General features: G+C 44.9%; 1 protein-coding gene across 2 annotated transcripts in view; it reads left to right on the top strand.

The window, feature by feature from the left end:
* The window catches only part of SMARCB1 (SWI/SNF related BAF chromatin remodeling complex subunit B1), a 45,042-nt gene that overhangs the window by 18,893 nt on the left and 11,270 nt on the right, over positions 1-14,879 (top strand). For both annotated transcript variants that reach the window (XM_004466420.5, XM_004466419.5), the window contains exon 6: positions 9,234-9,400. In XM_004466420.5, the coding sequence (XP_004466477.1) occupies positions 9,234-9,400 (167 nt within the window). The remainder of the gene's footprint in view (positions 1-9,233; positions 9,401-14,879) is intronic.

Below are 14,879 nucleotides of genomic sequence, written 5' to 3'. Positions count from 1 at the left end.
GGTAAAACTTTAAACTCTTCCCCATTGAGTTTGATGTTGGCTGTGGGTTTTTCATATATGGGTTGTTTGGCTTTTTATTGTTGAGTTGTAGCATCTCATATATCCTGGATATTAAACCCTTATCTGACATGTGATTTCCAAATATTTTCTCCCATTGAGTCGGCTGCCTTTTCACCCTTTTGACAAAGTCCTGTGTGGTGCAAAGGTGTTTAATTTTGAGGAAGTTCCATTTATCTGTTTTTTCTTTTGTTGTGCATGATTTGGGTGCAAGGCCCAAGAAACCACCACCTACCACAAGGTCTTTAAGATGTTTCCCTACATTTTTTTTCTAGTAGTTTTATAGTCCTTGCTTTTATATTTAGGTGTTAGATCCACTTTGAGTTGATTCTGGTATAGGGAGTGAGGTAGGGGTCCTCTTTCATTCTTTTGGTTATGGACATCCAGTCCTCCCAGAACCATTTATTGAAGAGAATATTTTATCCCGTTAACATGGACTTGGTAGGTTTATCAAAAACTAGTTTGGCCGTAGAGGTGAAGGTTTATTTCTGGACTTTCAATTCTATTCCACTGATCGATGTGTCTGTCTTTATGCCACTACCATCTTTTACATATATATATATTTTTTAAGATTTATTTATTTATTTCCCTCTGCCCCACATAATTCTCTTGTCTTTCTGCTTGTTGTTTGCTCGCCTTCCCTAGGAGGTTCTGGGGACCAAACCTGGGACCTCCCAAATGGAAGGTGAGTGCCCAGTGTCCTGGTCCACGTCCTCCCCCTGTGGCCTGTGGCATCTGCTGGCTTGTGGCATTTGCTCATTTAGATGTCTAGCTTGCTGTGGCAGGTGTGGTGTCTTATCTTTTGACTGCGGAGTTTAATCCATTCACATTCAACAATATTACTGTAAATTCATTATTTCTTTCCACCATTTTATTTTTTGGTTTTATATGTCATATCTTATTTTTGTCTGTCTTTTAGTTTTTCTTTCTGCTGCTTTTGCCTTCTACAGTCTCCTCCTAGCCTCCCTCTTCTTTTTCTTTTGGACTATAAGGCTACCTTCAATGTTTCCTGGAAAGGCAGGTTCTTTTTTTTAAGGAGGTACCAGGAATTGAACCAGGAACCTCATACATGGGAAGCAAATGCCCAACCACTGAGCTACATCCCCTTCCCAATGCATTTTTAAAATTTTGTTTTTATGAACTCTCAGTTTCTGTTTATTTATGAGTATTTTTTATTTTTTTAAAAATTCTTCTTCTTTTTTCTCTCCCCTGCCCCCCCGCCCTAATTGTCTGTTCTCTGTGTCCATTTACTATGTGTTCTTCTGTGACTGCTTCTATCCTTATCAGCGGCACCGGGAATCTGTGTTTCTTTTTGTTGCATCATCTTGTTGTGTCAGCTCTCTATGTGTGCGGCGCCTTTCTTGGGCAGGCTGCACTTTCTTTCGTGCTGGGCGGCTCTCCTTATGGGGTGCACTCCTTGCACGTGGGGCTCCCCTACGCGGGGGACACCCCTGTGTGGCACGGCACTCCTTGCGGGCATCAGCACTGCACATGGGCCAGCTCCACACGGGTAAAGGATGCCTAGGGTTTGAACCGTGGACCTCCCATGTGGTAGGCGGATGGCCCATCTATTGGGCCAAGTATGCTTCCCTATTTATGAGTATTTTAAATTCACCTTCATATTTGAAGGACAGTTTTGCCAGATAAAAACTGTCTTGGCTGACGGTTTTTCTCTTTAGGTATCCTGATTATATCACACCACTGGTTTCTCGCCACCATGTTTTCTGATGAAAAATCCACTGGACATCCCTTGTATGTGATGGTTTACTTCTCTCAGAATTTTCTCTTTATCTTTGATGTTTGACATTCTGAGTAGTATGTGTTTTGGAGTAGGTCTGGATTTATTCTTATTGGGGTATGCTGCGCTTCTTGGACGTGTAAGTTCATTTCTTTCATGAGAGTTGGAAAATTTCCAGTTATTGTTTCATTAAATACTCTTTCTCCCCTTTTCCCCTTCTCTTCTCCTTCTGGAACTCCCATATCACATTTTTTTGATGTGCTTCATGTTACCATTCAAATCCCTAAGCCCCTGCTCAGACTTTTTCCATTCTTTTCTCTCTTCAATTTCAGCTGTTTTGTCTTCTGTGTCACTTATTCTTTCTTCTATCGTTTGGACTCTGCTGTTGTATGCCTCTGTTGTGTTTTTGATCTCACCTTTTGTGTCTTTCATTCCTATGAGCCCTGTTACTTTTCTATAAAGATTTTTAAATTCTTCTTTGTGCTTACTCAGTGTCTTCTTGATGTTTATCTCTTTAGCCATATTGTCTTTTAACTCATTAATTTGGTTTTGGAAATTCGTATGAATCTTTTTGATTAGTTGTCTTAAATCTTGTGTCTCATCTGGGGCTTTGATATATTCCTTTGCTTGGGCCCTTTCTTCCATTATTTTAGTATGGCATGTAATTTTTTTGTTGATGTCTAGGCATCTGATTATGACATAAGAGTTTACTCTGCTGCTCTATTTCGTTCGCTTTCATAGGTATTTAGTAGCAGGAGGCTATGTGTTACTGTTTGATTCGTAGTTCAACCTGTTATAGGTCTTTAGGACTGTTCCTGTGAGTTGCTCAAATCTTGTCCCTTGGCTTAGTAATGGGTTGCAGAGCCGCTTCCAAGGTCCTTGGGGAAGGATGCTGTAAAGGCTGGAAAACGCCTTTTTTATGTTTAATTTCCTTACATGCACTTCAATGTTGGTGGACAGATGGTGCTTTTTTTTTTTTTAAGATTTATTTATTTCTCTCCCCCTCCCCCACCCCAAGTTGTCTGCTCTCTGTGTCCATTCGCTGTGTGTTCTTCCGTGACTGCTTCTATTCTTATCAGTGGCACTGGGAATCTGTGTTGCGTCATCTTGCTGTGTCAGCTCTCTGTGTGTACGGCACCATTCTTGGGCAGGCTGCACTTTCTTTCGCACTGGGCAACTCTCCTTATGGGGCGCACTTCTTGCCCGTGGGGCTCCCCTATGTGGGGGACACCCCTGCGTGGCACAGCACTCCTTGCGCGCATCAGCACTGTGCATGGGCCAGTTCCACACGTGCCAAGGAGGCCCAGGGTTTGAACCGCGGACCTCCCATGTGGTAGGCGGACGCCCTAACCACTGGGCCAAGTCCGCCTCCCCACTCATGTTCTTATTGTCAATGTTCTTTTCCTGTGCCCCCCTTTCTTTGGGGTGGTGTCCAGCCTTCCCTGGGTGTCCTAAACCCTAGAACTTTTTTTCCCCAGGCCTTTTATGCCTGTCCTCTAGCTATTTTTCCTGTAAGTTAACAACTTTTACTATACACTTAGTATGAATGATATATTTCAATGGATTGTCCTTAAAATGAAGAGAAAAAAAGCATAAAGCAAATGAAAAATGAATGGAACAGTAGAAAAAGGGGACGATAAAACAAAGCCAGTGATGTGGTTTCTACTCAGAAACCAATAAGGATCAGGGACTATGTGAAGATGAAGTAGATAGTTCCAGGAATCAATCCCAGAATACACATTCTTCTCGAGTGCACATGGATCATTCTCTAGGATAGAGCTATCTTAGGTCAGAAAACAAATCTCAATAAATTAAGACATATTGAAATCATACACTGTATCTTCTCCAGACACAATGGAATGAAGCTAGAAATCAATAACAGATGGAGAAATGGAAAATTCACAAATATGTGGGAATTAAGCAATATACTCTTAAACAGGGGATTAAAGAAGAAATCACAAGGGAAATTAGGAAATATCTTGAAGTGAATGAAAATGAAAATACAACATACCAAAACATGGATGCAGTGAGGGCAATGCTGAGAGGGAAATTTATAGCTCTAAAATGCTTACATTAATAAAGAAGAAAGTCTTCAAATCAGGGATCTAAGCATAAAAGTAGAAGAATTAGAAAACAAAGAGCTAACTAAACCCAAAATGAGCTGAAGGAAGGAAATGAAAGGTAAGAGGAGAGATAAATTAAATAGAGAAATAAAAAAAAAAATAGAATAAAAAAACTAAAAGTTGGTACTTTGAAAGATCAATATATTGGACAAACCTTTGTCTAGACTGATGAAGGAATAAAAAAAGTACAGAATAACTAAAATCAGAAAAGAAAAGTTGCACATTACTACTAACTCCACCAAAATAAAAAGGGCTATAAGAGAATACAATGAATGGCTGTACACCAACAAATTAGATAACCTAGATGAGATGGACAAATTGCTAGAAACATATACCCTCCCTACTGGCTCAAGAAGAAAGAGAAGATCTCAACAAATCAATAACTAGTAAACAGATTGAATCAATAATAAAAAACCTGCCAACAACGTAAATTCCAGGACCAGAGGGCTTCACAGGGGAACTGTACTAAATATCCTAAGAATTAACACCAGTCCTGCTCAAACTCTTCCAAAAAATTGAAGAGAAAGGAACACTCCCTTATTCATTCTACAAGGCTAACATCACCCTCATACCAAAGCCAGATAAACTCACCGTAAGAAAAGGAACCTACGGACTAATATCTCCTATGAATATAGAAGCAGAAATCCCCAAGAAATTACAAACCAAATCCAGAAGCACATTAAAAGATTTATACGCCATGATCAAATGGCATTCATTACAGGTATACAAAGGTGGTTCAACTTAAGAAAATCAGTTCATAGAATACACCTCATTAACAGAATGAAAGAAAAAACTATATAAATGATCATCTCAATTGATGCAGAAAAGACATTTAAGACATTTGATAAAACCCAGCACCCCTTGATAAAATGGGAATAGAAAACTAGGAATAGAAGGAGCATCCTCAACATGATAAAAGGCATATATGAAAACCCACAACTAACATCATGCTTAATGGTGAAAACCTGAAATCTTTCCCTCTAGGATCAGGACCAAGAGAAAGATGTGCACTGTCACCACTGTTACTCAGCCTTGTATTGGAAATTCTAGCCAGAGCAATTAGGCAAGAAAAAGAAAGAAAAGAAATAAAAATTGGAAAGAAAGAAAACTTTCCCTCTTTGCCAGTGGCATGATCCTGTATGCATAAAATCCTGAAAAAATCCACAGCAAATCTAGAGCTGATAAATTAATTCAGCAAAGTAGTGTGTCCATGATTAATACCCCAAAATTAGTAGTGTTTCTATACACTAGTAATGAACAATCAGAAGAAAAAAATCAGGAAAAAATTCCATTTATAATAGCAACTAAAAGAATCAAATATTGGGAAGTGGATGTGGATGTGATTCAAGTGATAAGGCCTCTGCCTGCCATATGGGAGGACCTGGGTTGGATCCCTGGGGCCACCTGGTGAAAAAGAAGAAGAGAAAGCATGCCTGTGCGTCAAGCTAGTGCCTATTTGGCGAACTGAGTGCCTGTGCGGTGAGCTAAGTGTCCATGTGGCAAGCCAAGCACCCATGCGGTGAGCTGACTGCCCTCACGAGTATCCGCGTGGCCAGCTGAGTGCCCATGTGGGTGCTTGCATGGTGAGCTGGTGCCTGCGCAGCAAACAGGTGCCCATGCAGCGAGACATGTGCCCACTTGGTGAGCCTAGTGCCCATGTGAGTAACTGCATGGTGAGCCAGTGCCCTCGTGGTGAACTGAGTGCTCCCACAGCAAGCCGATTGCCTGTGCAGTGAGCCAGTGCCCGTGCAAGTGAGTCACGTAGCAAGATGATGAGGCAACAAAAGAGAGACAAAGGGGAGAGTCAAGGTGAAGCACCACAGAGACTAAGAACTGAGGCGGCACGATTGACAGGGAACCTCTCTCCACATCAGAGGTCCCCAGGATCGAATCCCGGTGAATCCTAGAGGAGAAAGACAAGAAGAGAAGACCAAAAGATAAATAGATACAGAAGATCACACAGCAAATGGACACAGACAGCAAAAACAGCAGGGTGGGGGAGGAGAAAGAAAAAAAATTAAGTTAAAAAAAAGAATCAAATATCTGGGAATAAATCTAACCAAGGATATAAAGGACTTGTACAAAGATAACTACAAAACATTGCTAAAAGAAATCAAAGAAGATCTACATAAATGGATGTTACATGTTCATGGTTGCAAAACTAAATATTGTTAAGCTGTCATTTCTATTCAAAGCAATTTACAGATTCAAATACAATCCCAATCAAAATTGCAGCTGCCTTTGCAGGAATGGAAACTCAATCATTAAATTATATGGGAGAGTAAGAGACCCCAAATAGCCAATGTCATCTTGAAAAAGAAGAACGAATTTGAGGGGAGCAGATGTGGCTCAAGCAGTTGGATGCCAGGACTTAGTAAAGGGTTTGTGGTTTTCACCTACTGGCAAAGGAGTCTGTGGAATAAAAACAGTTAAGAACCTCTGACTTAAGAGTGTCAGGAGCCATGATTCTTAACCAGTCGTTAGGAGGCCACACCCCCAGTCCCAGTGTGGTGGTTGAAAGAGCATATTCAGAATTGCTATTGATTTTATGCTATGGTTGTGGTCATATTTAATTCAGTTTGGAATTTCATGTATCCTTAATGGTGGGCCCGAGAGTCATTATCACAAAGGGGAAAAGGGTTTGAAAGATAGAAACCAACACTGGTCCAGCTGCATGAATGGACTGTTTTGTCCTTCATACTGTCCTTCTTAACTAGGATTATTTATCAGTTTGTGGCAAATTGGAGGTGATCCTCTTGAAAGAGGACTTGAAATGTAGCTTTTCTCAGTTGCTCGTGAAATATGTGTTATCTGCCTTATCTGTCCCTTGAGCTAAGTGGAGTGTTGAAATCCTCCAGAAAATAGGAATTGCTCAACAGGAACACAGCCTGTGAACACACGTCTGCATAGATGCCACCTCTGCCCGGAAGGGAGGTGTGGGAATCCCAGGGGAGGGCCGTGAGCTGCCTCAGGAAAAGGTTTGGAATCTTCTCTGGCACATATAGGCCTAAGGGTGTTCAGCAGCCCCCACCCCCACCCCACCCCCACAGAGCTTAGCTCCAGAAGGCATATTTTTAGAGATTCGTATCCACATTTTCCAATTAGATACTTTAAAAAACAAACAAACAAACAAAAAAACAGATTCAAGAAGCTGAGCTCATCCCATCCAGGAATTCCATGCCAAGACACATAATTAAACTTCTGAAAACTAAACACAAAAATTCTTGAGAGCCAGTCAGAGAAAAACACCACCTTATCTATTGGGGGGAAACAATGAGAATAACAGCGGATTTCTCATCAGAAACCCCCAAGGCCAGAAGGAAGTGGCACAGTATTTTTCAAGTGCTACAAGAAAACAACTCTTAACTCAGAATCTTGAACCTGGTGAAAATATCCTTCAGGAATGAAGGGGAAATCAAGACATTCTCAGATAAAGGAAAACCAAGAATTTGTCAGACCTATCCTAAAAGAATGGCTAAAAGAATGAGGACAATAAAAGAAGGAACCATGGAATACCAGGAAGGAAGAAAGAACACTGTGAGCAAAAATATGTGAATGTGCAAGAAGCTTCCTTTTTTCCCTTGAGTTTCCTAAATTATGTTTGAGAGTTGAAGCAAAAATGAAACACTGTCATGTGGTGCTAAGTGTATATAGAAAAAATATTTAAGACAATTATAAGTGGGGGAGAGGAAAGGGACATAAAGGGTGGATAAGGTTCTCACACTTCACTCAGACCAGTAAAATGAAGACACCAGTAGGCTGTGATGAATTATGTAAGTTTAGTAAAACACCAAGAACTGCCAGTAAAAAGCTGTTCAGTGAGGTACACTTAGAAATGCTTTGGGTAAATAAAAATGGAATAATTCTAAAGAATTTTCAAGAAACCCACAGGAAGGCAGGAAAAAGAAAACAAATGGAAAACAAAAGGCGAGACAAATATGAAACGGCAGACTTCAACCCTAACATGTCAATAATTATATTAATTTAAATGGTCTGAATATACCATTTAAAAGGCAGAGATAGGATGAGTGGATTAAAACCTTGGCCCAACTCAATGCTTTCTTCAAACTCATTTCAAATATAATGATAATAGACTGGTTGAAAGTAAAAGGATAGAAGAAGATATATTATGCAAACATTAATCAAAGGAAGGAAGGAGTGGCAGTATTAATAGCAGATAAAGTAGAACTTCAGAGGAAAGGAAATTACCAGAGACAAAGAGGGACATTTATGTGCTAACAGGGTCAACCCACCAAGAGGACATAGCAGTCGTAAATCTGTGTGCCCCAAACAAACAGAGCTGCAAAATATGTAAAGCAAGAGGTGGTAGACTTGCAAGCATCAGGGGTCCCAGTTGGGAAGGTGCTTGGGAGCCCAAGTTCTGGGCAGGGGTCTTGGCCCATAGCTGGAACATGTGATGTGTGATGATGCAAGTCCGGGGTAAGGGACACAGTGCTGTGGCCCCAGAGGGACAGCTAGGAAGGCACCAGAGAAGCAGTGACATTTAAGCTAGGCACATGGTCATCTCGGATGGGCTTGGTGAGTGGATCACTTGGAGGGAAGAGAAAAGGCTTTCATTGGAACCTTTGGGTGGAATGGGCTTGGGACCACTGATAATCTCTCTGCAGCTCAGGACCTGCTGCCTGAATTCAGGAAGCCCTGATCCCTGTCTGGGCTCAGTGTCCTCAATTTAAACAGAGGGATTTGCCCTGGCTGCCATCTCGCCATCCAGATGGGTTCCAGATGAGTGTGTTGGCTGGATTGCTAGGCAGGTCCTCTGGAGAGGGCTGTGTAAGGCTCAAACAGAGCCAGTGCATTGGGCTGGGTGAGTGAGGTGCCATGGCAATAGCAGACCCAGAGGCTTCTGAGGCTTGGCGCAGGCTGCCTGGCTCCCACAAGGCCCAGTGAGGGTGGGCGGCAGAGGTACTGTGCCTTCTTGGACCCAGGATGCTGCCAACTCAATGCAAGTCTGTCAGGTCTCCACAGGGGGAGGAGGTGGTCCAGGAGCTCTGAAGTGCCCAGCTTCCACCCAGCTGTGAGGATGCTGTACAGCACAGTTTGAGCGTGGGAGGGGAACAGCCAGGCTTGGGATGCACTTGGAGCCTTGAGCACCCAGGGCTGTGGAGAAGGGTGTATGTGTGGGGAGATGGCCAGGAGCAGGGGCTCCTCCCATGCCTTCTCTTTCCCCGCTGCTTCTGGGAGGGCCTCTGTCCAGGTGCCCAGTTGCTCCAGAGTGGGGTGTGCAGCCAGGCTCTGAGCAGACGAGATCAGCCCTGCCAGGCCGCCGGCCATCCTCTCCCTCTCTCTGATTGCAGAGAAGCTGATGACCCCCGAAATGTTTTCGGAAATCCTCTGTGATGACCTGGACTTGAACCCGCTGACATTTGTGCCGGCCATCGCCTCGGCCATCCGGCAGCAGATCGAGTCCTACCCCACGGACAGCCTCCTGGAGGACCAGTCAGACCAGCGTGTCATCATCAAGGTGGGCTCATGCCTCCCTGCCTGGGGTCAGGGCTGGGGAGGTAGGGGTGGGAATGTGTCCTCTCCTGCGGGAGCTGTGGGGCAGAAGCCTGCCTCAGATCACATTCTTGGGATGCCGCTGTGGGCCAGGCATCTGATACCAGCAGGGTGTGCCCTGCCTGACCCTCAGGTGGGACTTGGAGAGGTGAGGTCCCCTACCCCAAACCTCCCCCCTGAGAAGTGGGTTTGGGACCTCAGCCCGCAGAGCCCCACTGGACCCCACTGGGCTAGACTGGGGTGTTGGCAAGAAGAGGTTGGCAGAGCCCCATCTCAGGAATGAAGGTGAGGAAAAGTCAGTGAAATTGGCATCATTGCTAGTCCTAAAATGTCAGTGGTTTTGTTTGATCTGATTCTGTATGTTTGACAAAGTTTAGGGAAAAAAATATATGTATAAAAGTAATAGACTGGGGAGTGGATGTAACTCAAGTAGTTGAGCACTGGCTTCCCATGCACAAGTTCCTGGGTTCAATCCCCGTCGTCTCCTAAAAAACAAACGAATGAAAAAACGAACTCTCATTAAGGAGCAGATTAGCTCAGTGGTTGAGCACCTCCTTCCCATTTAAGATGTCCTGGGTTCAATCCCTGGTACCTCCTAAACAAATTTAAACAAATTAAAAAAAGGTAATAGAACCACATTACAGAGGGACTGTGAAACTCTGCTTGGGGCAGGGATGCTGTGGGGGGACAGCAGGGTAGGGCCTGAGGAAGGAAGCTTCTCCTGGTGCCAGGCATGGCCTGGGCTCCTTCAGCCCACGGTGTTCCGGCTGGTCTCCACAGTCTCTTTACAAAGAATTTGGAAAATGGGAGTGAGGGTCTCCCCTGCAGCCCTCTGTTCCCCCAAGGAGGCAGGGAACTAAGTTACTTTCTTTTTTACTTGTTTGATTTCTCACTGTGGCCAGCTAGCAGGAAAAGGATATGACTGAGAAAGAAGTGGAGGGGATAGGCGCTGGAGAGAGGAAGGGCATGTGTCCCTGGCCCGTGGCCCATGGGCAGCCTGTCGAAGGTCACCGTGAAAGGTTCAGCTGTGTGTCCCGCCACTGCCCAGTAAGCTGGTGAGCACGCGGCCTCCCGAGGTCAGCCTGCCCTGCAGTGCGGTTCCACCTGGCCAAGGTCTTTGTTGCAGGATCCTGTGAGCTCTGACTACCTGGGCTACTCCCATGTTTGTCTTAGAATTGAGCAACAATTTTTTGTTGTTGTCATTATTTTGATAGGGCTTGTCGGGGAGCCAACCAAAAAGTTGTCAGGCAGCTGAAACCAGTTTGGGGCTGCCACCCCCTAACCAGAGGCTTTCCCAGGTCCCTTCAGCCCCTCAAAGTTATCATTAAGCCCACCTGTGGGGCGATGTCCCCAGGTCTGATTCCCTGACTGAGAAGTGCTGTCTCCCACTGCTTGCCCTTTGGCCCGGCTGCATGCGGGCTGGCCAGGCCCACCTCACTGGGGCTGGGCCAGGCCCAAGGGACGGATCCTGCTGGCTCCAAGAAGCCCTTGCTGCCCTTTGCGAAGGCCTTGATAAAGGCCTGGGTGGCAGTGAGGTGGGAAACAGAAAAGTCATGCCCAGGGTTCTCCATTTTATAACCAGGATTCAGAAGAGCTGGCCAAAAGCATGGGTGTTCCCGGAAGGGTTTCCTTCCTTGTCTTGATTGTGGGGCACATCTCTGGAGTGAGGCACAAGAGAAGTGTTTCCACTCAAAGTACTGCCTTGGATGGAGTGGTGCTTGGCTGATGTTCCCAGCATGCCTGGAGCATAACCCAGACCTGGCTGCCTTGAGGGTGCTTACGGCTTAGTGCTGCTGAGTATCGGGCTCCTTCCTGGGTGTGCCTGCTTGGGGTCCAGCCAGTGCCCACCTTTACCTCTGGAAGCCCACCTAAGCATAGCCACTTCTCACCACCCTGTTGCCAACATCATCATCTCAGCCACCACCAAACAGCTCCTTCTGCCCTTCCCGTTTAGTGAGCAGCTGGTTTCAGCACACTCCAGAAGCTTCCCACATTCTGCTGGGGAAGCATCGTCCTCATGATGGCCTCAAGGCCCCACTCAGTCTTGGTGCCAGTCCCCTCCCCTGGCCTCTCCAGATCCATGGATGCCCAGGTCATCAGCCACCTCTCACCTTTTGCACTTGCTGAGCTCCCCACTCACGTGCCCTCCCCTCCCCAGAGAGCCCTGAGCTTGTTCTCAAACTGAAGTTCTTTACCAAAATGTCACTGTTGGGGATTGAATCACATCCCCTATAAAGATGTATCCAAAAATTTTTTTTTTTGCTTTTTTTTGGTCTTTATTTATTTTTTTAAATATTACATTTAAAAAATATGATGTCCCCATATACCCCCCACCCCTCACTTTTTTTTTTTTGAGACACTGGGGCCAGAGATTGAACCCAGGACCTCATATGTGGGAAGCCAGTGCTCAACCACTGAGCCACATCAACTCCCCTGAGCTTTTTTTCATTTGTTTCCTTGCTGTTTGTGGTTTTTTGTTACTGTTTTTAGGAGGCACAGGGAGCCACATCTGCTCCTTTTTTTTTTGGAAGAACTGGGGATTTAACCCAGGACCTCATACATGGGAGACTGGTACTCAGTCACTGAACTACACCTGCTCCCTCAAGCCTTTTTAAATTTGTGTTCCTGTGGGTGTGAACCCACTTATAAATAGGGCCTTTGAGGGAAGTGGACTTGGCCCAGTGGTTAGGGCGTCTGTCTACCACATGGGAGGTCCGCGGTTCAAACCCCGGGCCTCCTTGACCCGTGTGCAGCTGGCCCATGCGCAGTGCTGATGCATGCAAGGAGTGCCGTGCCACACAGGGGTGTCCCCATGTAGGGGAGCCCCACGTGCAAGGAGTGTGCCTCATAAGAAGAGCCGCCCAGCGCAAAAGAAAGTGCAGCCTGCCTAAGAATGATGCCACCCATGTGGAGAACTGACACAACAAGATGACGCAACAAAAAGAAACACAGATTCCCATGCTGCTGACAACAACAGAAGCAGACAAAGAAGAAGACATAGCAAATAGACAACTGGGGTGGGGGGGAATGGGAGAGAAATAAATAAATCTTTTGAAAAAAATAGGGCCTTTGAAGATGTTATATATTAAGGTGTGAACACATTTGTGAATAGGACCTTGGAAGGTCCTTTTTAGATGAGACCAAACTGAAACAGGGTGGGTCTTAGTCCATATGACTGGAGTCCTTATAAGCAAAGGAGAAAGCCAGCGTAGCTCAGTGGTTGAGTGCCAGCTTCTCACATATGAGGTCCTGGGTTCAATCCCCTGATCCAGTACCTAAAAAAGAAAAAAAAATGAAAGAATATAAGCAAAGGGAATTGGACACAGAAGTAGAAGCCAGAAATCAGAAGAAGCCAGAAGTCAGCAGCAACCAGAGGAGCAGAACAAAGAGAGATTGCCTTGTGCTGGAGGGTTGCCAGGAAGTTAACAGACTCTGGGGGATAGCAGCCCTGCCAGTGCCTTGAGTTGAACTTAGAGCCTCCAAAACTGAAAGATAATAGGTTTCACTTGTTAAGCTAACTGGTTGGTGATATTTGTCATAGCAGTCATAGCAAACTAAGACTTTCCCCGTAGGCCTTTCCAGGCCTTTTTTCTTTTTTCCCTTGAAAATACTTTATTTTCCAGAAATCATAGCATTTGCTTCTGTGAAATTTACTTTTGACCTAATTAAAAGTATATGTAGGAAGCATGGGATTTGGAGAGCTAGCATTTATTGGTGTTGAGAACTGGGCTACATGTATTGAGTGCCATCTGCTGTCTCATTGGGTTTTTTTTTCTCCCCAAAATTTTATTCTGAAGTACTTCCAAACTTACAGGACAGTTGGAAAACAATACAAACCCCATACAGAGAATTGCAACATACCCCTATGTCCCCGGATACCTAAATCCACAAATCTTTTAACATTTTGCCACATTTGCCATATCATTCTGTCCATCATCAGTCCATTTATCTATTTATCAATCCAATTTTTGAACACTTGAGCATAAATTGTATATATTGTGTCACTTGAGCTCTTTTTTTTTTTTTTTTTAAGATTTATTTATTTATTTTCCCCCCCTCCCCTGGTTGTCTGTTCTTGGTGTCTATTTGCTGCGTCTTGTTTCTTTGTCCGCTTCTGTTGTCGTCAGCGGCACGGGAAGTGTGGGCGGCACCATTCCTGGGCAGGCTGCTCTTTTCACGCTGGGCGGCTCTCCTTATGGGTGCACTCCTTGCGCGTGGGGTTCCCCTACGCGGGGGACACCCTTGCGTGGCACGGCATTCCTTGCGCGCATCAGCACTGCGCATGGCCAGCTCCACACAGGTCAAGGAGGCCCGGGGTTTGAACCGCGGACCTCCCATGTGGTAGACGGACGCCCTACCCACTGGGCCAAAGTCTGTTTCCCGCTTGAGCTCTTAATACTGTCATGTACATTTCCTAAGAACAAGGATGTTCGCCTATGTAACCACCTTAAGTGCAGTTATTAGGTTCAAGAAATTTAACATTGACATAAAACTTACAGTCTATATTCCAGGTTTTCATATATCCCAATAGTGTTCCTTTGAGCCTTTTCTTCTTTTTAGATCCCATCCAGGATCATATACTATATAGACTATTTATTTATTTCTCTCCTCTCCCCCCGCACCCCGGTTGTCTGTTCTCTGTGTCTATTTGCTGCGTCTTGTTTCTTTGCCCACTTCTGTTGTTGTCAGCGGCATGGAAATCTGTGTTTCTTTTTGTTGTGTCATCTTGTTGTGTCAGCCCTCTGTGTGTGCGGCACCATTCTTGGGCAGGCTGCACTTTTCTTTCACGCTGGATGACTGTCCTTACGGGGCGCACTCCTTGCGCATGGGGCTTCCCTACACGGGGACACCCCTGCGTGGTAGGGCACTCCATGCGCGCATCAGCACTGCGCACGGACCAGCTCCACACGGGTCAAGGAGGCCCAGGGTTTGAACCGCGTACCTCCCATGTGGTGGACGGATGCCCTGACCACTGGGCCAAGTCCGTTTCCCCACGTAACTATTTAAGTGTCATTGCCTTTTTAATTGTTCTATCTCAAGGGAACATATATAACACTTTCCCATCTCAACTACTCCTAAGCTACCATTCAGTGGGATTAATCACATTTACAATATTGTGGTGCCCTCAACCACTTTTCATTACCAGAACTTTCCTATCTTCCTGAACAGACCCTACTCCCCATTCTCCCTGTTGTCGCTCACCTCTCCCTCCCCCGCTCCTGGTAACTTGTGCTTTATTTTGTCTCTATAAACTTATGTATTTCTGATTTTTTCTTTGTAGTTTCAATGAGACTGAAATTTAGCATCCTAAATCTATGAGTCTCATTTGCTTTGATACCAACTTAGCTTCAACAGTATACACAAACTGTGTTCCTATACCCCTTTGTCACCCCACCTTTTGTAGTTCTTGTCATAGATTCCATGTTTATGTATTATGAGTCCAA

Source organism: Dasypus novemcinctus, unplaced genomic scaffold (assembly GCF_030445035.2).
Source record: "Dasypus novemcinctus isolate mDasNov1 unplaced genomic scaffold, mDasNov1.1.hap2 scaffold_274, whole genome shotgun sequence".
In the NCBI taxonomy this organism is placed as follows: domain Eukaryota; kingdom Metazoa; phylum Chordata; class Mammalia; order Cingulata; family Dasypodidae; genus Dasypus; species Dasypus novemcinctus.
Note: the sequence above shows the minus strand (reverse complement) of the source record. Positions and strands in the feature narration are given on the sequence as shown.